Source organism: Condylura cristata, unplaced genomic scaffold, assembly GCF_000260355.1.
Source record: "Condylura cristata isolate star-nosed mole 26May11 unplaced genomic scaffold, ConCri1.0 scaffold00011, whole genome shotgun sequence".
NCBI classification, from domain to species: Eukaryota; Metazoa; Chordata; class Mammalia; order Eulipotyphla; family Talpidae; genus Condylura; species Condylura cristata.
In genome coordinates this window covers 22,622,943-22,646,204 of record NW_004567112.1, presented here as the reverse complement: position 1 = coordinate 22,646,204, position 23,262 = coordinate 22,622,943, and the positions used below count along the sequence as shown (strand labels likewise).

General features: G+C 44.8%; 1 protein-coding gene across 2 annotated transcripts in view; it reads right to left on the bottom strand.

Annotated features, from left to right (window-relative positions):
* Positions 1-23,262, bottom strand: part of MYOF (myoferlin) — a 120,391-nt gene that overhangs the window by 10,112 nt on the left and 87,017 nt on the right. For both annotated transcript variants that reach the window (XM_004680619.2, XM_004680620.2), the window contains 12 exons: positions 22,577-22,653; positions 19,383-19,394; positions 18,084-18,182; positions 16,411-16,536; positions 14,571-14,726; positions 14,043-14,134; positions 10,974-11,144; positions 10,100-10,248; positions 8,129-8,268; positions 6,041-6,129; positions 5,857-5,952; positions 2,392-2,533 (listed from right to left, as the gene is read on the bottom strand). In XM_004680619.2, the coding sequence (XP_004680676.1) occupies positions 2,392-2,533; positions 5,857-5,952; positions 6,041-6,129; positions 8,129-8,268; positions 10,100-10,248; positions 10,974-11,144; positions 14,043-14,134; positions 14,571-14,726; positions 16,411-16,536; positions 18,084-18,182; positions 19,383-19,394; positions 22,577-22,653 (1,349 nt within the window). The remainder of the gene's footprint in view (positions 1-2,391; positions 2,534-5,856; positions 5,953-6,040; positions 6,130-8,128; positions 8,269-10,099; positions 10,249-10,973; positions 11,145-14,042; positions 14,135-14,570; positions 14,727-16,410; positions 16,537-18,083; positions 18,183-19,382; positions 19,395-22,576; positions 22,654-23,262) is intronic.

The following is a 23,262-nucleotide window of genomic DNA, read 5'->3' as shown; positions in this document are numbered from 1 at the left end:
TCTCACTGTCTGTCTCTCTCTCTGTCTCTCTCCATCTCTCCCTCTTTGTCTCTGCATCTGTGTCTGTCTCTCTCCATCTCTTTCTCCCCATCTCTCTCTCTGTCTCTGCGTCTATCTCTCTGTCTTTCCGTCTCTGTCTGTCTCTATGTCTCCATCTCTTTCTCCCTCGGTGTCTCTCCATCTCTTTCCCTCTCCCCGTCTCTCCATCTGTTGTGTCTGTCTCTGTGTCTCCATCTCTCTCCCTATGTCTCCGTCTCTGTCTCCCTCTGTGTCTCTCCATCTATCTGTCTCTGTGTCTGTCTCCCTCCATCTCTCCCCATCTCTTTCTCTCTCCCCGTCTGTCTGTCTCTGTGTCTCTCTATCTCTTTCCATCTCTCTCTCCATCTCTGTGTGTCTCCATCTCTCTCCCTCTGTGTCTGTGTCTCTGTGTCTGTTGCCATCTCTCTCCTCATCTGTCTTTGCGTCTATCTCTCTGTCTCTCTCCATCTCTTTCTCTCCATCTCTCTCTCCCTCTGTGTCTCTCTCTCTGTTTTGGTCTGTCTCTGTGTCTCTGTCTGTCTCTCTCCGTGTGTCTCACTGTCTCTGTCTCTCTCTCCCCCTCTGTGTCTCTCCATCTCTCTCTCTGTCTCTGTTTCTTTGTCTCTGTCTTGGTCTGTGTCTGTCACCATCTCTGTCTCTCTCCATCTTTCTCTGTCTCTGTCTCTCTGTTGCTGTCTCTCTCTGTTTTGGTGTATCTGTCTCCGTCTCTGTCTATGTCTCTCCGTGTCTGTCTCTCCATCTCTTTCTCTCTCCGTCTCCTTCCGTGTCTATCCGTCTCACTGTCTATCTCACTGTCTCTGTCTCTCCACCTCTATATCTGTGTCTCGGTCTGTCTCTGTCTCTTTCTTTCCATCTGTCTCTCTGTTGCTGTCTCTGTCTTGGTCTGTCTCTGATCTATTTTTCTCTGTGTCTGTCTCTCCATCTGTCTCTTTCTCCATCTCCCTCCATCTCTTTCTCTCTCCGTCTGTCTCTGTGTCTCACTCCATGTCTCTCCATCTCTCTCCGTCTGTCTCTGTGTCTCTCCATGTCTCTCCATTTGTCTGTGTCTATCTCTGTGTCTCTGTCTCTCCGTTTGTGTCTCTGTCCACCTCTGTGTCTCTTTCTCTCCATCCCTCTCTCCATCTCTGTCTCTGTGTCTTTCCATCTCTCGGTCTCTGTCTCTTTCTCCATCTCTCTCTCTGTGTCTGTCCATCTGTGTCTCTGTCTGTCTCCGTCTCTTTGTCTGTCTCTGTCTCTATGTCTCTCAGTCTGTGTCCATCTCTTTCTGTCTCTCCATCTCTCTGTGTCTGCCTCTGTCCATCTGTCTGTGCCTTTCTCTCTCTCCCTCTGTGTCTGTCTCTCCCTGTATCTCTGTCTCTCCGTGTCTCTTTCTCTGTCTCTCCCTCTGTGTATCTCCGTGTCTCCATCTCTGTCTCTCTCCATCTGTGTCTGTCTCTGTCTCTCTGTCTCTTTCTCCATCTCTTTCTCTTCTCTGTGTCTGCTCTCTCCATGTCTCATGTGCCTCTGTGTGTCTGCTCTCTGTGTCTCTCTCCGTCTCTCTCTCTCCATGTGTCTCTTGCTGTCTCTGTCTGTGTCTGTATCTGAATCTCCGTCTCTCTCTCCCCCATCTCTGTCTCTGTGTCTCTCTCCCCCATCTCTCTCCATCTCTTCGTCTCTCTCTGTGTCTGTCTGTCGCTCTGTCTCTGTGTCTCTCCGTCTCTATCTCTCGGTCTCTCCATCTCTTTCCGTCTCTCTGTCACTGTGTCTCTTGCTGTCCCCGTCTCTCTCGCTGTCTCTCTCACACTGTTTCTCTGTTGCTATCCCTGTGTCTCTCTGTCTCTTTCTCTCTCTCTCTCTCCGTCTGTGTCTCTCCATCTCTTTCTCTCGCTATCTCTGTCTGTTTCCATCTCTCTCTCCATCTCTTTCCCTCTCTGTATCTCTGTCTCTCTCTCTCCCTGATGCAAGACTCTCCTGAGTCCTTCTGGATTTGCATCTGCAGGAGGTAAGGCAGATGCCGGGGGAATAAGAAGAAAGCAGTCCTCCATGACAAAAAAAAAAAAAGAAAGAAAGAAAGAAAAAGAACAGTAATACAATGCCCGGGTTGTTGTATATATTGACACAATCCCCAGGTCCACCACTTACCAGATTCTTCACCCTGTGCCACTATAAAGCTTGGTTCCATTAGTTTCCTATTTAACACAATAACTGTCACCGCTGTGTGACCCAGGCAAGTGTCTACCCCTCTGCAAGTCTCAGCTTTCCCCTCAGTACCAAGAGGGAGCCGGGCTCCTGACCTTGGAGATGCTTCTCTGGGTGTCAGCATGAGGGAAGACCCATGACATCCACTTCCTACTGGCATTTTTCAGAACTCACTTTTTTGGCAACGAGACAGAGTTCTTCTGCTGGGAGGTAGTCAAATGGGAAAACAAATCTCCAGTTAAAATTCCCTTCGCCATCCAAGGACCTGTAATGGACATCTGTTTTCTGTTTGTTTTCTTCATTGCCAGGAATCCAGCTGAAAGGCAGAGGCAAACAGACTTAGCTTCATCTGATGGACAGGTAATCTAGCCGCAAAATTGTGCAGTGATTAAGGGAGTGGAGGGCAAGAGAATTAATGCACTTTTCTTGGGCAGGTTCCAGTTATCTACAGAGCTGAGGGTGATTTATGGAGGGCAGGCACTCTGCTGCATCCAACACAGTTGTAGCCAAATAAAATATAATTCCTCTAAAACCAAAGCAGGAAACCCTTTAGACTTCAGTTAACAAGGATAAGGTTAAAATTTTCTGGAAAATATCAACAACTTAGTTTCTATTTTAGGAGCACTGAAGCTGCCCATGATTTTAGTCTTCACAACTATAACTCATCAGTGTCTGTCATCACTGCTGATACTCACTGAAAGTGGGTTAGCCCAAAACTTGTGCATTTCCTTTCCCACATTTTACTTAAGCAAACAGAACAGGCATGACTCAAGTCTTCTTACAGCTTCCTTTTTAAATTATCCTTAAATTCTCTATGATCATATTAATGAGACTAGCGAGAGAGAGGAAAGCTGCTATTTCCAAATGCATATTTATGAAAATTCATTTCCATAAACAATTTAGCCCCTAACTTCTAACATGTGGAAAGTTTCCTTTGGCTTGTGCCTGGCACATAACAGCCTGTTAAGGGAAGGAATGAATGAACAGGCTGGGGAGAAAGTTGTCATATCTGTCCGTTACTGGGAAGATTTCTGCTTTGGACCCAGGAGGAAACACAGGCATTAGATTCATAGAGTGGTAGAAAGTGTGACTCTCAACACTAACTGCATGTTGGCATCAACAGGGGGCTTTTACAGATATTGATGCCTGGACCCCACAGACAGAATCATGGCAGGCAGCAGCCTGGGTGTGATCTTGCTGTGCCATGTGACTGCTTCACCTCCCAGCTGTAGAATGAGGCTAATATGATTTGTGCTCCCTACATGTGGTCAGCAGAAGGACAGATAAGAGCTCACAGCTCAGAGGGGCCAGCCTGAAAGAGGGAAATCCTTCACTCATGCTTAAGATCACCTGCTGTGAACCAGGTACTCAGCCTTATTTTATTCTTCCAACAAATGTGAAGCTATAGAACTACCTCCACTTTTCAGAGGAGGACAATGTGGTCTAGAGAGAATATGCAGCTCACACAAGGTCACCTAGCCAGTAAGAGTCAAGTAGATGTAACTTCCAGGTTGGTCTGACTCCAAAGGACTTTTGTTCAAGCCTGCTAGACTGCCTTAAAGAACCATGAAGACTAGAAAGTCACATGCTTATTAGGTCCCATTATTAGTAGGGTATTAGCAGGGGCACTCATATCGTCAACTGCATGGTTTTGCTTTTAGTCAGTCCGTTACTAACTAGCTAAATGAGTTGAATGTGTCCTTTGACTATTTTAGCTTGTAAACAAACTCACTGAGGAGCTCATACTATTTGGTTAGGGTGCCAGTGGCTCCACCCCCAACAACATCCCCAAAGTCTCAGAACCAGTCATTCCCTGCAGTTCTTCCCTCAATTTGGGGGGGATCTCTACACATTTAGCTTTGAAAGTGAATCTTTTCACCTTGTAATTTTAAAACAAGTGAAACTGCTCTAAGTATATGTATTTGTGGACACATGTAAACCTTTGTACATAATAACTATATGGGTAGTGTTAGTCATTTACGTTATGCATATTCTTTCAGTTATTTATATTTTAATTCCAAAAATGAAATGGTAATTTAGGTAGTGCTTTAGGAGTTTCTGTCAGTCCAGTATCACTTGAATTTGTTGCCCTGACTTGAAAAAAAATAATAATGCTATGATATTCAAATAAATTTGCATATATATAATTAGCTGGGATTAGTTTTCCTTGGGGAATGGTAATAAGATCCTGCAATGAGAAAGAATAATGAAGAACTTGATGAAACATTCCCTGTTTACAGTGAACCTAAATGATAGCAACAAAGTTTTGATTGAGGGCCACTTGGGATCATAAGTGAAACTTTGTTGTCACTTTATGAATATATTAAATTTCAAGAACTCTTATCTTTTACACATGAAGGAACTAAATTCAGTCTGTGTGCAAAGGTAATAATATTAGCTAACATCGCAGAGTGTGATGGCTAATTTGATGTGTCTACATAATTAGCTGGAGAGTGCCCACATGAAACATTTCTTCTAGTGTGTCCATGAGGGTACTTCTGGATGAGATTAGAACTTGAGTCAGTAGACTCAGTAAATTAAATTGTCCTTCCCAATGTGGGTGTTTAGCATTCCGTCTGCTGAGGGCCTGAATGGAAAGAAGGCAGAAGGAGGCTGATAAGGAGATATCTTAACGGATTTTCTGCCCCCAGACTGGGATGTGCATCTTCAGTTCCTCTGGTTCTCAGACCTTCCACCTTAGACTGAATGATTTCATGGGTTTTCTGGATTTCCGACTTTGCAGATACAGGTCCTGGGACTTCTCATCCTCCATAATCACGTAAGCTGATTCCTAAAAATCTCTGCATCACTTCCCCCCCCCCCCCGTCACCTCTCTTCTCTCCCCTTTCTACACACACACTCAAGTATGCTACTTGTTCTGTTTCTCAGCAGAACTCTAGTACAGGCAGTTTACTACACTCTCTGCAGGCACCACCCTACAGGCTTTGTGCAATGCCATTGTCGGAATATCCCAGAGCAGTGGCTACTACCATTATCTCCATTTTACTGAGGACTAGTAAGCTTCCTAACTAGCCCAGCTTGTAAGGAAAGGATTTCAACCAGACATTTTACCTCCAAAGTCACTGTGCCATTCTGTACTTAACATTTATGATCAAGGCACAACACAAAATGAACATTAACAGTAATATTTGGAATTGAATGACACAACTACCAGAATAATGAATATAACACTTTACATGTTCAGTGTTTAAGTACTGGGTAAATATTGGTGGAACAAATAAGCATAAAATATTTTTTTATTGTCAGTAGCTAATGCCCACAGAAAAGAGGAAATAGCCAAATTTTTAAAAAATTCTGGAAGCCGTACTTGTTTTAAAGGCTGGTTGTTCCAAGTTTCAAGAAAGAATAAAAAGGACCTGCATGACTTAAATTTACAAAGAACAAATCTATTTAATAAACAGAAAGCTCATTTTGTTAAAAATGGTGAAACACTTGTCAGTTGTTATATGCCTATAAATAAGATAGGAAAGGGGGTTTCTTCCTGTTTTCTTTGCCTGCCTGGAGCTTCCTAAGTAGTTTGCATTAATGAGACAAACTTCCTTCAAACAACCTAGAATATAATAGTGGACATCTTCAAAACTAATGTGTTTGTCAGAGACTTGTGTTTGCTAGCCTTACCCTTTGACATAGATGTCACTCATCTCCTCTCCTGTGATGCTTTTGTCATCTAAGACAACGTCCTTGGTATTCCAGATGATCACACGCAGGTAATATCTGTAAGGAGCAGATTATGGAGGTATATTTTACTCTGGTCCTGCACCCAGAACCCAGTTCAGCTTAGTAGAGTCTCAAGATTACTTACTTCTTAGCTTTCCGAGGTGTGATGTTGAAAGGGGGGCCTGGTGGTCCCAAAGATTTGGGGAAAACATCCACCCACATCTGAAGTTTCCCCTAAACCATTCCAAAATAAAAAGAAAAATGAAGTTACTTATAGGTGACTTCATGTTTCTTAAGTGAAACATTTTTGGGAGAGGCCTGTTGATCTGTTAGTCTACATGGAAGACCAAAAAAAAAAAAAAATACAGATGACAGAACCCAAGGTGAATCCTCTATGTTCAGGGTCCCTGAGGTCACCCATTACCCAGGAGTCTCTGACAGCTGCATGTGCCTGCTGGTGATATAGCGTGAGTCTTCCCTGTTTAATAAGACAAGGGGCTTCCCATCCTTATCACAGCCTGCACCGTGTGTGTGTGTGTGTATACACTCATAGGCACGTGTGAGTGCATGCACATACACCCCCTCTTACAGTGCCATAAAGTTGGGTCCTTTACTCTGAGAACAGCTCATGCTCACTCATCACATCACCTACTTGATATCAGTCCCAGTTTTGTAAAATTCAGATTTTCTCCACTTATAGCAAGATGAAAAAAACAAAATATAAAATGGCATTAAGTTTTAGAAAAGAAAGACAACATGACAAGTTCAAAAGAGAGCTGTAAACAATAAGAGTGTTAATGTTCCCAAAGCTGAGAATCCCATACCACTGGCTTGCTTGTGCCCGCCATGAGGAGGAGGCTGCAGGAGGGGAGGGGGTGGGGGAGCAAGTGTAATAGGCACTTGGACAGGCATTGTCTTTGGTGCAGACCAGGCCCATCTAGCTGACTGAACGATTCTTCCAGACAAGCTAGGAATGCCATTAACAAGCCATATTAACCTTCATAACCAATGTAAATCCCCAGTCTGTTTTTTAGATGTTTTGTAGACTCTGTTTTCATGACAAAGACAGAGGAAGGTTGCCACAGAAGCAACAAGATTGGTTTCCTAATGCATTGAGATCAAAATGAATTAACTGGAGCTCTTGAAAAGGGATGTATGTGATTGTGATCCTGACTCTCTTCCAACTAATCTCCAGGGCTCAAGGTTCTACAATACATCAAGTGTGCAGAACATTAGGCTTCCAGGTGTCTCCTAAGGCTCAGACAGTCTGTGTCTGATGCGGTAGGTAGCGCTGATGGGGCATATAGGGAGAGGATTCCCAGGGAGAAATCTTGCTCATTTGTAATTTCTTAAGATTTTCTTTAATGGAGGGGTAGGAGGGGAGAGAGGAGGAGGACTGGGCTCTGTGGGAGAAGGAAGACTAACAGAAGGAAGAAGTGGGAATGTGGAACAGAAAGGAAGGAGTAAGTGACAATCTAAATCTAGTAAAGCCTCATCACTGTGACCACTTTTTAAAGTTTGCTCGTGGTTCTGCCATCGGTGTCAATATTTGCATCTGTTAGATTAATTAATTACTTAAGGTGTGCTTTCCCCAATACCAGCATCAGAGTTCCTCCACGTACTTGTTCAAACTCAGATTCCCAGATCGATTTAACCCAAATCTCTGGGTTTGGGAGTCTTTGTTGTAACAAGCTTTCACATCAGGTCCTTCCTTGCTTATCTAGAAACTGCCCCCCAGCTCCTGAGAACTAACCTTTCCTCATCAGTCTCCACATGGTGCTCATGCCACGCCATCTTGAGTCTTGTTCCTGATTCTTTGAGATCAGGTAGCACTGTCTCACCTGGCTGGCCTAAAGGCAATTTCTTTCCTAGGCCCCTAATTCTGAATAGAGCTGAGTGGTGCAGTTAGTCCAAGATGTAGTAACCTATTCTCTCCGTGTTTGGAAGGAGATAAAACCTTCAACAAATGTTGATAATATTCTGACACATAGGAAGGTGATCAGAGACTGAAGGGGACTCAAGAAATGGACAAGCGACAGGGGGTACCCTGACTCCAGCTGGTTCTGAGTCCTGGTCACTCTGGATTTAGTGAGTTACCTGAACATTCTTTGAGTAAATTCCCCTTTGGGATGAAGCTAAACTGAGTATTATTTCTAATTCTTGTTATTTCTAGTATCCAGAAGATGATGTCAGCTACTGCCATTCTGGTCCTCAGGGTGGGGAGCCCCTTTACCTGGGAGATGTTGGGCTGGAAGGTACTGTGCAAAGTCCGAGTTTCCACATGTTCGGGGACCAGCCCCTGAGTCCTGAGGATGTGGAGGGCAAGACGCTCCTCAGGGGCACCCAGGTGCCGGTGCAGGATTTTGTTGGCTTCTGCAACAGAAAGTAGCAGGAGTAACAAAAATTGGCATCTGGTACCAGTTCAGCCAGACTGCCCTGAAGGACTCACACCACTTCATCTCAGAGTTGGCAAAATGGTCAGGCCGAGCCATTGTGCAAACTTCAACTTGTAAAGGAGTTGACAGAAACAGCCCACTCAGAGCCAGACTCTCCCCAGCTTCCTTTTCATTGTGGTCATGCTACTAAGTTAGGCTGGAATATACAGAGGTGGACATACAGGTGTATCATTTCTATACTCAGGACCCTCTATGTGCTTTTGCCTTGAGTGCAGAAGAAAGTAACGGCCGTAGCTGCCTGACCTACTGAGTAACAAGCCTGTACGACAGAGGGCTGTGTCCAAGGAACAGTGCCTGAGAGAGGGCCACCACTTCTCTTCACGAAGGTAAGAAATCAATTATTGAGTTCAGCCTTGAAATTTATAAGTTCAGTTCTTTTAGCAACTAGTGCTACTGTCACATGTTTATAGTATAGCTCCTAATTTTTCTGATATTCCTTCCATTAAGAGGTGGGATCAACGTTCTCTCCCCTTGGTTCTGGAGAATATTCAATCACTGAAGTATGAAGGATGCTATGTGATTCTGAAGCCAGGCATGCGAGGTCAGGGAGCTTCTACCTGCCTCTCCTGGACCACCTGCTGTGAGGTAAGCAACCCACCATGAGAGGGATCTGGGTACCCCAAACTTTGCCCTGTGTCAGGTCTAAATGGGGGCTGTGTGGTCTGCCTCAGCTGAGCTCCAGGCCAGAGTCAGCATCATGATGTGTGTGAGGTGGCCCGGCCACCCAGCCCAGTTGAGCCTTTGGATGGCTGTGGCCCCAGCATGCATGACAGACACCACCCACTTGAGTTCCTGACCCACAAACTATGAGCAAAACGAAGTGATTATATTTGCCTGCTAAGATTTGAAGGATGGGTTGTATAACACCAGTAAATGCCCTGTCATGACCAATAGCAATGTCATGATGTGACAGCCTTTGGGTGGGGTTGCTTGATTTTGGGGTGTACACTTAGCCAGCAGCCCTTTCTAGTTTAGTCCCAGTCTTCTCATGTTAACAGCAACATTAATGTTTTTTAAATATCTAATCCTTCTTGACACTAAGTCCTCTTCAAATGGACAAAATAAGTTTTTTTCAAAGAATAAGCAGCTGAGGATCAGGGAGTACTTCCCTGCATGCATCTCTGTTCAGTTTCCTGCAGTACTCCTTCAAAGCCAACGCCACTATCACCCACTCTGGTGGGTGATATAAAACACTGAATCACAGCATAGCTTTATGCTCTGTTAAGCTTATTTCAGTCTTGTTATAGAACAGCTAGCTGCATACAGGACAGACTTATAAATTATCACATGGGAAAGAGCAAGACCCTAAGTTCCAAAATGAGCCAGATGTGAACTTGGCACATTATTTGAACCAACCTCAGGACCTCTGAGCCTTTCAGAGAAGGTTAGAAGGAAAGATGGAATACACTTGGAAGAGAAATTTTTGCACTACCTTCTGAGCACCTTCGAGCTAATTATATATTACATGGAGATAAGTTAATTACTAGAACTTTGTTTACAGCTCAAATAGCCATGACCTAAAAAGGTCGAGTAAAATTTAAGTAAGGTCAAGTAAAAATGTGTCCTCTTTGACTCTTGGCAAGACAGCACATCTCTATATATAAACAACTCTATAAAGGGGCTTTTGTTAGAAAGTCATGTATGAAGTCTCCTGTGCTATCATTAGGGTACTGGTCTACCTACCCCCCCTTCCCCAAGGGAAGCTGCTCTTCTTTATAACCAGCTTGCATCTGTGGCAACATGCTTACCAAATTCATCCAAGCTATAGTCTCGTCCGCCGTATCTGATCCTACTTCCATCTTCAGTCAGGATAGGTGGTGGGAAGCCTTTGAATTTGGCTACATTTTGCAGCAGCTGTGTTGGCCTCAACTGGTCTCTCCAGGTATTGATTCCAGAACTGTGAGTAACACCCCACAATAGAGTTACTGCAAGGCATACCAGTTCTTGGAATCACACAAATTTACATACTTACAGGTGCTCCCAATAATGAGGGAACAGGGAATATACTCTTTACATTGGCTTTTGCCTGTAAATCTAGTTAAAAACCGAAAATCTACATGTTATTTTGTCCCCAATTGAATGTTTCCCACAGTCTCTCCCTCTATAAATATGAATTTGATTGTGGTCACCTTAATCACATGCAAACTCATACATCACCAACTGCAAGCTATATCTGACTAGATACTGCAAAAAGATTGTACAGTATTTTAGAGAAAGGGGGGGTGTCCCCCAAATCGATCAATTTAGGGAAAGTGGCAAGAAATTACTGCTTGCAAAGGGTATGGATTCCTGTCATCAAACATTGCTTGTCTTTATGGCCTGGCCTTGGGGGGGGGGGGGGTTAAGGGGCAGGATCAAAGAACAGGAGAGAGGGGTCTGGTCCCCTGTGCTGTGCTTCCTGTGCCTTCAGGGACCAGTGTTTTACACCAGCTGTGATCACATGGCACCCCCTAGAGTTGGGCAGTGCTATAGCTCCGATTTTCTCTACAGTCATCCTCTTCTTAACAATGGTATAGAGCTGACTGAGGAGCAGTGACTCAGGGAAGAGAGGTAGAGAGCCAACCCTTCCCCAGGTTTTAATGTTAGAGCAAGTTGTCTACATTTCTGATTCAAGCAACTTACACACAGTACTGCTCAGGAATGCCGCAGTGGGACCCAAACCGGGAAAGGAATCGGTTCTCCAGGTCAATAGTGGTTTCTCCTACTTTTTCATCACGGGTAAAGGTATCATAATCATAGACAGAAATTTTCAGGTCTTTCTCTTGAGGTAAGTAACAGGTCAGTTCATACATTCTAAATGAAAAAACACAAGGTCAGAATATCCATAATCTCATCGAACCCCAGCAGTCTGTGCAAAAAAATTCACAGGCAGAGGCTAAAGTTTGGAGAAGACTGGATGGGTAAGGTGCTTAATAATTAGTAATAAGAATATGAAAGTATCTGTTTGCTCAAGGGAATGGATTTAAATTTGTTTGAAGCTAACTCCGTTCAGCTTACAAACTGTTCCCACAGGCCAATAATTTAATCTCTCTGGTTAAGTTTGGCCATCTATAAAGGGATGATGATGATAATACCTGCCATCCTATGTTTTTGTAACTATCAAGAAAAGAACTGCTTAGAAAGCTTTTGGAATGGGCACAAAGGTCAAATTGCAGCAACCATAATGGCAGTTGCAACTGTTAGGCACTATTATTAACACTTCCATCCTATCGTAAGAGGTTGATAATTTGAACAACAGAAATTCCAGATGGACAGCACTTGACTCTTGCATCTGCTCAGTTCACAGAGGCCCTGGGCCTGTCGCAGGTGCCCAGCAACTTCTGAAGGAAAATGGGAGCATGCCCTGTGCCGCCTCTGTCTCCTTGAATCCTGGTGTGTGGCCCAAGCACTCCCTTTGAGTGGAAGGCGTATGTGTCAGAGTGTGCTGGAGAGAAAGTTCTGGGATGTTCCTAGATGAATCTCAGCGAGTTCTTCATACTGCTGCAGCCAGGAGGGATCTGCAGGAGTCAGGTAGCCACAGGAGAAAAGGCGCTCTCGTGACCACCCAGGAAGCCTGTGTCCACCTGCACCCCGAGCCTGCCTTTCCAGCCCGGGATCTCAAGAGACACAGAGTACCTGTCTTTTCGGAAAAAGAGTTCTTTAGCGAAACAAGGCTGAGGGCCACTACTTTTGGCATTCCCTTGTACAAACAAAAGTAACAACTCAGGCTTCTCAGAGCCTTTAAACCCCAGTGTCTTAGTTTGATCAAAGAACGCTCTCTCCTTGGAAGACCAGTCACCATCTGTGAGACACTGCTCTTCTGCTGAATGTGATCTAGGGTGATGCCGTGATGTCATAAGGACAATAATACTGGAGCACGTAGGAAAGATTGTCCCTGACTGAATTCCTGTCCCAGAACCCTTAAGAGTCTCCCCTGAGAAGAAAGTCCCCCATTAAAACTGAGGCCAGAGACTGGAGCCGAGCAGTCTGAGGGACTGTGCGCCTGGTCTCCTGGCCTCACCCCGCTGGCTGGGGGATCTGTGCACCCGCCATATGGTGATGGGCTGAGGGAAGCCTGACGGCCTCACTTCCTCCCAGGGAGGCTCCGAGCAAGACTTTTCCTGCCACTTAAATTAGGCTTGTGCTTGGCTCCTCTGAGAGGAGCAATTCAGACAGGGCCGCCTTCTCCCGTAAAGGCTGGCCTTCCCGGCTTCCCTGTCTCTCGTGCGGAGCCCTCCTTCCTGGCCTGCATGCCTTTTCCTGTCTAGACCTCAGGGCTGATCAGCGGAAGAAAAGGCAAAGGATCACACTGTTGTGCCAGAGGATTACTTCCACTCCCTAGTCCCGGCCTGAGGCACACAGCCTCGGGTTTGTGGCGTGTGTGTGTGTGTGCAGCATGTGGTGTGAGCACCTGCAGGTGCGTGTGTGCAGGTCTCCGTGTGCAGGTGTGGTCAGGGGGTGAGTACGTGGAAGGAGTGTGATTTGGAATGTAGGGGAGAATGTAGACATTGAGTGACAGACTTAGGTGTGCACACTCAAAGAAAAGGTGCACAGGCACAGATATGTAGAGGAAAGTAGTGGGTGGGCATGATGACAGGGCACAAATTAAAAATATAGGTCACAAATCAAACAAGAACAAAGCCTTCTCCCACTTAACACGGTGCTCGGAAAATACATTTCCACTAATATTTCCTACAAAAACCCACTTTGTGCTGGTGACGGATGGCTCTCACAAATCAGAAGCATGACTGAGGGGGTGGGAAAGACCTGGGATTTGGAGCCTGGAGTTTGTACCTGATCTTGGCTCCTTCATGGATGAGTCTACAGGTCCTGACACCTGTAAACGGGGGCTGTCAATCCTCCCACTGCCGGACAAATAGGTCGGGGGGAAAATCAGATGGTGGCAGCTGCTAAGAGACAGCGTGGAAACCGCACAGGTGCTGCGCTGACCCTGCCTCTTACCAGCTGGGCACAGAAAGCACTGATCTCTGCGCTTCAGCTTCCTGCGCTGTGAGCTGGGGATAACGCTAGCACCTCAGAGTTAAGGAATTTCTGCAGTGTATAATATAAACGGCTCAGCATAGGGTCTTCACGCAGTAAAAGCTCAGCAAATAGGAACTACTATTAATGTGGATGCAATTCACAGCTGAAAATGGTCTCACTTCGAGGTCACTTGGATTTGCCTGACCCTAGAGGAGATTTTGATGAAACTGATATAATAGCCCATGAAAAAGTCTTAAATGGCAACAACCATGAAGAAAATAATGCTGTTTCAGGAATCTTTGGGAACAGAAGACAAAGGTGCAGGACATGCTGACCCCGTCACATTCTGACCTGTCCTCAGTTGGGATAAGGAGGTCATCTCCTGTCTATCAGTCAAAGCAACCCAGAAAACAGAGCCCACACTGGATTCAGAGGGTGAGAACCCACATGTCCTTCCCGCTGTCCCTCGCCCTGCCCTCCACCTTCCCATCCCCCACCCCCGAGGATCTCTGAGGAGCCCATCCCATGGCTTGGCTTTCCCTTCTTCATGGCACACTTCACTTCCATGAAATTCTTTCCTCTGTGCACTTCCATATCCGACCTGCTCCACCGCTTAGACTGTTGGCCTAGTTCACAGTCATGTAACATAGAGGCTGGCACACACCACAGCTTTATCACAAGCTCCATAAAAGAGTGCACGTCACAAAAACATTTCAAAAGGTACAGTACCTGCCGAAAACTGGGTTCAGAGTGTTGGGAATGTAGTGGTCTCGATCCTCGATTACTTTTTTGCCCAGTGCTATTTTTATATAAGGGTCACACTGTGGAGACAAGACAGATAAATATGATGTCATTGTGGGGTGCAAGCATAAGTCAGTTTGGGGGACAGACTCAGGGATGCCCCCACGCCCGTGGCAGCCATGGCACCCACATGCCTAAGGCCAGGTCTGAGAGTGCTTCCCATGGGTGGCACTGAGCCAGTGTGCCTCTGGAGAAGCAGAAGAGGCGGTGGCAGGGAGGAGTCACGGGGACAACTCTCCAAGGTCACATCTGTAAAATGAGAAGGCGGGTGGAAGGGCCCTTCCAGCTTTTAGACGAGTCCCCGTTTGGGACCGTCCTTCTAAATACACAGTTTTGATAGAGTATCTTTCCCCTAGGGAGATAACAGATGCCCCCAAAGAAATAACATGACTATTATTGTGGATGATGACTATAATTATCTTGCTACCCGAGAAGGCCCCACACCCAAACTCTTACCAGGCCATTGTTGTCCTGGGGCTGGAGAGCTAAGCCTCGAACAATGTAAATCCTAACCGTGCATTCCTGCGGGACGCTGTCAGGTAATTCCCGAAACTGCCTGGGAGGGGCCGGCACGCTGGGGTCATCCGACAGGGGGTAGATTCTAAAGGAGCCCTAAGGGAGAGACACACAGATGCACTCACTGGGCTCGCGGTGACCTGGCGAGTGCCTGCTCTGTACACTCAGGTTCAGCTGCAGGGACTGTGGGAGGGGGTGATGAAAGGCTGCTTTCGTGAAAGAAACAACACATAGTGCACTTTGCCTATTTCTGGGGAGAGGTGAAATGACAACCACGTACATATTTAACTGATGACAGGGGCAAGAAATGGCAGGGCAGATGCAGAGACAGACAAAAGTCCATGAAGGAGGTTGGGGGTTGCCCAATATGGTGGCAAAGGAGGTAGCAGAGTGAGTTCTACACATATTTTGAAGACAGGAATAAAGTGAATTATAGGAAGGCATATTTCCCCTTTTCCTGGATCACTTCTTTAAACCCTCTTCTCCTCCCAGGCAAACTCCTGTTCATCCTTCCAGTCTTAGGCAAAAGTTAACACCTCTTCCAGGAACCTGCCTGCCTGCCCCTGGGTTGGCTGTGTCTCCCGTGCACTCACATCCATCCCTGATTGAGCCCTGTGGGAGCACTGGCCTCTGCATTATAGCTGTCTATTTTTGTTTATGTTCTCCACCAGACTGTAAGCTTCCCAGGGGAAGGATCCATGTCTTGTTCATCATTCTAACTCCAGGACCTACCACAGGGCTGGTTATGCAGCAAGGACACAATAAATGAGTCAGTGACCATCAGGCCAGGTTGAGAGGCCTGAAACCAGCTTAGTTCCAGCTACATTCATTCAGGAAAGCAACAGGAAGCAAGCACCTACTATGTGTCACCTATCAGGAAACCAAAAGTGAACTCAAGGAACCCCGTCTGGCCCAGGAACATTAAATTAGTTTGACTATCACATCATATTTGATTGCTTGGCTGGAGGCTGTAAGGAGAAAGATCTTGAGACCATGTTAGACTATAATCCTCTGATTGATCAGCAATGTCTGCTCTTGGCAAGAGTTTAGGAAGTAGCTGTGCGTCTGGCAGGGATGTGTCAACGGTGGCTGGAGGCAGGGGCTGTTGTGAAAACAAGTACTTCACTGAGAAGGTGCTTAAGCAGGGGCAGGAATCCAGACCTGTGGGAGCCTAGCACAGGAGTGAGTCACCGTCAGAAGCCACCAGGGAGCATCTCACCAAGAACGCGACATTTGAGCTGGTGATTACAAGAATGAGTAGGAGTTGCACAAACCACAAAGCGGGAAGGCAGGGCAGCCAGGGGAGGAAGAGCCAGTCTCAAGCCCCGAGAGAGGACAGGTATGCTGGGGTGTGGGAGAGGTCCTCTGGGGCAGGAGGGTGTGGTGGCACTGGAGGCAAGTGGCTCCACCTCCCGAAGGAGTTGAGACCTGACTCAGTGGAAACTCAAGCGCTGTCTTTCAGAAGTCATGAAACATGATCACAGCTGGTTTCACGGGGAATGAACTGGAGATGGAGGGAAGTCACCAGGGCAGTGAGCTGCGAAGTTGCTGAAATGGTCCTGCTGAAGGTTCAGGAGGGGCATGGGGAGAAGGAGGGGGGCCCAGAGTGACTCAGTGCTCTGTCCTTCCCCTATTGTCCTCTTCCTCATTAAGACCTTAAAATAGACTTCAGATGTTCCAGGACAATTTCCTGTCTCAGAGGTTGGCTGTCCTTTTATCTTAAGGCTATTAAGAAAGTAGAGTAGATTTTAAGCAGGACAAACACAACCATTTTACTCACCTTAAACTCTCCTACCACGGAAGGATCGTCATTCTCATCTGATTTGCCTCGATAAAGCTTGAAAGTTTCTGAGAAGTCTGTCAGGCCCTCAAATTCCTCCACATCCTCCAGTTCACAATCATATATCTGAAAAATAACACACTCTTCATTTTTCATAATACAGATTCTGTCCTTTTTTCAGATTCCAACAGCAAATGGGCATGAAGAGATGGATGGAGCAATTGAAACTTTGATGTTGCTGGTAAGACTGTGGAAGCACATTAACTACCTTGGGAAAATACCTAGCCCTTACTTATGGAATTAAATGTCTATTAAATATTTCAGGAATTTCATCCCTAGATATTAGCTGAGAAAAATAGTAACATATCCTCCTGGTATAAGAATGTCCATAGAATCAAGAATTGGTGTTTATCTACACGGTGGAACACTACTCAGCATCAAAAAAGATAAATTCATGCTATTCACAGCCACATGAATGGACCTGGAAAGGTATTATGCTCAGTGAGATAAGTCAGAAGGAAAAAGGAAAATAATGACTTCACTTATAGGAGGAATACAGAGAAACTGAGCAAGGGATCAGAAAAAGAAAGGACAAAACTGGCAGGCAGGCAAGCTATAGAGCTCAGACAGAACTACAAGAATGTCATAGAAGCGGGCAGAGTGAAGGGGAAGAAAAAGCACGAGACAATGGTGATGGCTTACAGTGATCTGGTGGTGGGAATTTTATGGGGATTACACTTGAGGTGAGAAATCAAACATTACGCAAAAATGAACAACAATGCAAAATGAATAAATATTAAAAAATGCCCCCAGTAAGTCCACCATCAGGATGGATAAACAAACTGGTGGGTTCATGCATTGGAAAGCTGCACAGCAATACCAGGGACTACACACCACAGCATGATGATCTCCACATAACAGTTTTGGGCTAAGGAAGCCAGACACAAGTCAGACTGTGAATGCATTTAGCTGAAGTATAAAAACAGGCAAAACCCATCTGTGGTGATAAATGTAGATTAGTTGTCTCCAGGAGGGAGGGAAACATCCAGTCTAGGGAGTGTGTAGGGGCAGGGTTTTCAAGGTGGGGGGTGGAAATGTCCTTTGTCCCATCTAGGGTGTTTTATGTAGGTGTATATAGTGATTGAATGTCTAACTTTTTGTGTGTAAATTAAATAGTGATAAAAAAAAAAGTAGAAGAAGAGGACAAAGGATGAAGAGGGAAGGAAGATGGACTCATCCACTGGGCAAATTTGATCATTTTTCTGATTTAGTGGTTCTTTCAGTGCTGGTGTTTCTTAAATCACATTGAAACATTAAAACATAAAGGACAGAATGAAGCACTTCACCATTTTATACTCTTCTGTAAGAGCACTGTGACCTTTAGGTATCCCTGGTCAAATTGAATTATTGTTTAATTAATTAATGTGGCATAAACCCCACCCCCAAATTTTGGCCAGATGCCAAGCCCCAAGGTAGCAGTCATGAAGCCATAAATCACCAGGTGTCTTCAAGTCCTGGGACTCTTGGCAATGCCAAAATCTCCTGCAAGAGCGTTCTCTAGGAGGTCAGAGCCACTCTTGGCCCTTTCCATCAGAACTTTTAATCTTAGTTCTGTTGATGGTCAGCTTTACTGTATATTTATCTCCCATCCACATCCACATAGGCCCAGGTACCTTGAGCTTGGAATAGCCTTTCTGAAGATATTGTCCACATTTTCCATGTTCTCCCGTAGAAGCATAAAATTTACTCCACCAGTCAACGATTTCTTCCTCCTAAAGAGATATGTCAAATGGAAAACTCTTTAGTAATAACCTAGATTTCCAATCAATGTAGGAAAATCAATTGTAATAAATAAGAGAAATACGTACTTTTGAACCCGAGAAAGGTGAGATTTTATGACCTTGTTTACATGCACAATGGATAAGGAATTTCTACCCAGAGACTGAAGGTGAAATGATCATCCTTGGCCATTGGAATGTGGTTGACTTTAGTGCCCACAGCCACACTAGAGGACTTGCTCACATCCTATTATTAATTCATTTGTCAGCTTTTGTTTTATTCTGGTGATTTGATATTTGCAAATAAAAAATAAAATCTCCAATACATCCTCCCCATGACTTTATTTCTTTAGTTCTTTTAACCAACAATGCATGATAAAACAAAGTTCACTAAGTTAACTTTGGGGAAACTGGTTGTAATCCAAGTTCATCCTACATGTGATAAGCAATACTCTTACATTACAAGCCATACAGTACTGGTGTGGTGTCTATCTCTGAGCATCAAATTCTTCATTCACTGAACAGGGTAACAGCACTAGCTGTCTCCATCTACCTCAGAAGACTGTTTTGGAAACCAAGCATGATCATTTGGAGAAAGAGCTATGGAAATTTTAAAATGTAAAAACAAAGACATTATGTTTTGTTTAGACCAGCAACTCTTAACCAGTTCTTAGATTCTGCCTCAGTCAGTCCAGGCAAGACCAGAGCACCCAGGACACTTCCCTACATTCCCCAGGAGACTCTGGGGTACAGCAGTGTTGGCAACTTCTGGTTTAGGTGGGTACTTCTTGATGGGTAAAAGTGATAGCAAGTCAGTCATGTGTGAAACATTTTCAAACTGCAGGGGGCTCTAACTCCTAGAAAGCGTTGAGCCTCCAAATCCCACTCAGACTTACAAGAAGAATAGATGCACATCATTCCCACCCAGTACTTATTTCGATCTACCCCGGAAAGAGTGATGTTGCCAAAAACAGTGTCACCTGTAACACAACCTCCTATTCAGTCTGGGGGTGGGGGAGAGGAGAAAGAAGGAACACTCAAGAAAAGCTATTTTTTAAAATTTGTGCATAGCAAATAAATGTACATACACAAGCAGTAACCCAGCCCTGGATTTCAAAGGCTTTCTTACGCATATCAGCAATAGGCAGGAAAAAACACGAACCTCAAACCCAGCACCATGTGTGCAATAGTTACCTTTTCTGTCAGCTGCTCAGCACACAGGCAGGAAGAGGGCAAGCCGTGTAACAGGTCACATGGGATTCAGCGGCCCCATGAACATCAGGGTTAAAGAGGAAGAAGAGACGTTATTGTTAGTGCATGCTCGATATTCTCAATATTTTGATGGATTATTTAAATTAAGATGATCTCATTACTACACACAGCCTATGGGTTTCTTCCTTGAACATGTGCAAAAGGGTTATGACCAGTATGAAGATGAAGGCTCAGAAGTAGCCACCATTACCCGAGTTTTTGTAGAGCTAGAGAGTCTCACTAGTAGTCACTGCTCGCAGCGGGGGCGGGTGTGTGTGCGCGTGCACAGCTGCTCATCTCTACCCCAAACCTTTCTTTCCACTTAGCTCTTAAAGCATATCCTTAACTTGATCTAATTTTCTTCCCTTCAAAACCCCATCACAAGACCTTGACTGCAACATCATCACGCAGGTGCCTTTCCTCGATTTGCCCCCACATCCATGTTACAGCCCCAAATCCTTACCCATCCCCTCAGTCTTCTAAAGTATGACACTTCCCACTTCCCACACTTCCCACTTCCCATCAATCCATCTCAGTCTCTGCACTGAGCAGCCATGAACACACCCTTGCCTCGGGGTGTATCCAGGAGACCAGAGGACCAGCGCCCGGTGTTGGGGCTTGAGTGTGCTCTGGGTGTCTATTAGAACGTGGCTGCGCTCACCCTCACAGGCAGTCTGAAGAATTGCTACCTAGATTCCTTTTCTGTAATCCTGACTTCAGCTTCTCTTAAGTGAGGAGCAAGCAATTGCTCACTATAGGCAGTTTCTGTAGCTGCGGTGAGGCAGCCCCCAGGCTCCTCTGACAGTACCCTCTGTTTGCCCAGTTGACCTTTGTTCAGCAGATGGACATGCCAAGGAGGAGGAGAGAGAGGCAGATGTAACAATTCTGTTAGTTTCACACCACAGCAGGAAAGGTTAAACCATCACAACCAAGTTGGGATTTTGGAGAGAATTATTTACTTGCTGTGAAAAGTTTTGAATTCAGATTTTTGGAGTCTTACATCTATTTCCAGAGATTCATAATTATTCCAAAGAAGAGTACAGCTCATGATTTAAATGGCATTATTCAAAACAAGTTTTTAAATTTAGGATTCATTACTACGAGAGAATTTCTTCGTGACCATTTAGTGATTAGTTCATGTGGAAAAGTAACTGAAGCAAATTGCCGTATTATTTCCAAATGGCACAGAAGATCATTCCCTTAGACTCAAATCAATCATATTTCTTTAAAGATCAATGTTCACTCCAAAACCCACTAATAAAGATTCTGAAAGGAGAATTCAGGTCTTTAGACCAAGGTCCCACGCCCCAGGCCGCTTCATGCATTTTTTCATCATACATACATGCACTGTCGTTGGAGAAGCCATTTTGCTGAGTGCTGTTGACATACTGCTTAAGCACTGGAATTGGAAGGTAGTTGTTGAAATGGCCATGTTCGAATGTCCATTAGCTGGCTAGCAAGTGCCAGTTTGCCCACACACTTATTTCCCACTTTCTTCTAGCAGTGCTGAGCCCGTTTGTTAAGAATCCCCATAGTCGCTGCAGGATAACTGTGTGGGTTTCTGTGAACAGGAGACTGTTACAAAGCCACAGCCTGCAGCTCGCAGTAACACAGGTAGTTTTGACCCACCTTCTTAACTTAGATGCAAAGCCTGAATTAGTGGAAATAGGTTAGTGGAAATAGACACACATTACACATATCTCATGTACACGCAGTGCATACATGGCACACACATCTCACATGGATTTGTGTTTAGTGCATGTATGCACGCACACTCTGCACATGTAACAGGACATCAGCAAGCTTTCTGTCCTCCCAAGTTCCAGCTGTATTCCGCTGCACTTTGGACAGGTGTGCACTGCTTTTCCTGATGTAAATAGGCGGGATCAGCTTTTCTTATCAACACGGGAGAGCGAGCTAATCACATCATTTACAGGATAGTGGGGATGACTGCCACCGTCATCCCCATTCCCACCAAGTTGTAAATCAAATTCTGTGCTATGAACTGAACATTCTCCATGTGTTGCAACAGTAGTGTCGTCCTCTACTCGCCACTAGTAAGAGATGAGTGAGAATGTCAACATAGACTGGCTTCAGAGCTCTTCCAGATCCCCCATCCTGGGGCTGCCAGTACGCAGCAGGCTGAATAAGAACTGACAATGGGAGGAAAGCTGGAGGCAGACTGCAGAGCAGAACCTTAAACTGCCTTTTTCCTTTTTCTAAAGTAGTAGCAAAAATGTACACAAAGGATCTTAAGTATATTCTACTTAACTTCTCCCTAGGCTACTACAGTTTTATTGGGGCTATTTTGGGTTGTTTACAAAGTGAACATGGCAGGTTTGCAAATCTGATGTTGTCATTTGTGACTGTGAAGGATTCCTGGGGAATAAAATTAAACACTCTGCTGCTCAGAGCTGGCTGTGGAGACCACATTTAACATGGTCCAATTATTAGTGGATTTAATGCAGTGGGAAGGAAGTGGATTTTTTTAGAGGCACTGTTTATGGACAGAACATATTAAAGTGCAATCATGTGCATTTCTGGGCCAGTTTACACATTAAGCCACACTGTTAAAGTCCACCATAAATGCCAACAGAAACAGGGAGATACTTGATGTTTTCTTTCTCAGGACTCACACGTTTTTCCCTTTTCCTTCTTGTCTATTTGGCTGGAATGGTTTTCAACACAGGGTCCCGAGTGAGGATTTCCACTGGCTCCTTCCCTTCAGAGCCACAGTGAATATAAAAGCTGGGCTCACCCATACCATGGCAAGTAAGATCATTAAAAATTCATGAATCTGCTTTATGTCCCCAAAAGTGTGTTTTTTACACCCTTCTTCTGATTGTGCAGTGCAGAAAGTCTGTTCCTGAGGTTTCTATTTCAAGCAAGTGACATGACTCAAATTGTCCACATGCATGGTTCTCAGATCTGCCTGCACATTAGAATCACTTGGGTAAAAATTTGAATCTTCTTAAGTGTAGCCTGTTGATAAATATGATTCAGATGTTTTTATCTTGATAACTTATTTGATTATTACTATTTTAGTGCATTGAATGGTTGCTTTGCTGAATTCACCCAAGGTTTAGACACCTGGAGGATAAAATTGATGCTATCCAATGATCAGTTTTGAAACATACCTTTGAAGCCAGTAATGGCTTGGTGTCTTCTATTTCAATAATGACATCCTGGGAGGGTGGGATAGACATAAGAGAGGCTGCAAGGCAAATAATTTCATTATATAAGATACCTATCAAAATACGGAGACTCATAAAAATACTCAGACTTTAACAGTCACAGAGTGGATAGTAGAGTTAACGCCAGGTTAGACTTACTGAATGGCGAGGACGATGTCCAAGTGTAGGAAATAACCCAAGAATTCACCACTTTCCCCAACTATGATATAGTTTTGGACTATTTAGTGGATTCTATGACCCACTTTTCTTTAGTCTCAGACAACTAACCTAGTACCGATACACAGGAAGAACTCAAAGAACTGCGCCACATGCCCTTGGAAGAGGTAGGGTCGGGGTGAGGAGGGGGCTGCATCTAGAGGAGACTCCTTTCATGGAATCGGCTCCAAAACCCCCCCAAATAAAAAAGAGGGTGAGTAATTGCACATTTCAGGCCTGAAGGTAGAAAGGCTGATTCTTCTCCCTCCTTCAAAGACTATGCAGAGGAAAGGGCTCAAACCTCAGTCTTGCACAATTTCCAGAATGGCTGAGGGTTGGGATTTTAAAGTTAGAGCAAGGTCTCAGGAGCATCCCAGGCACAACAGGTTTGGTTTAACAGAAAGGGGTTGTTTGAGGTGGAGTGAGAGTGGGAG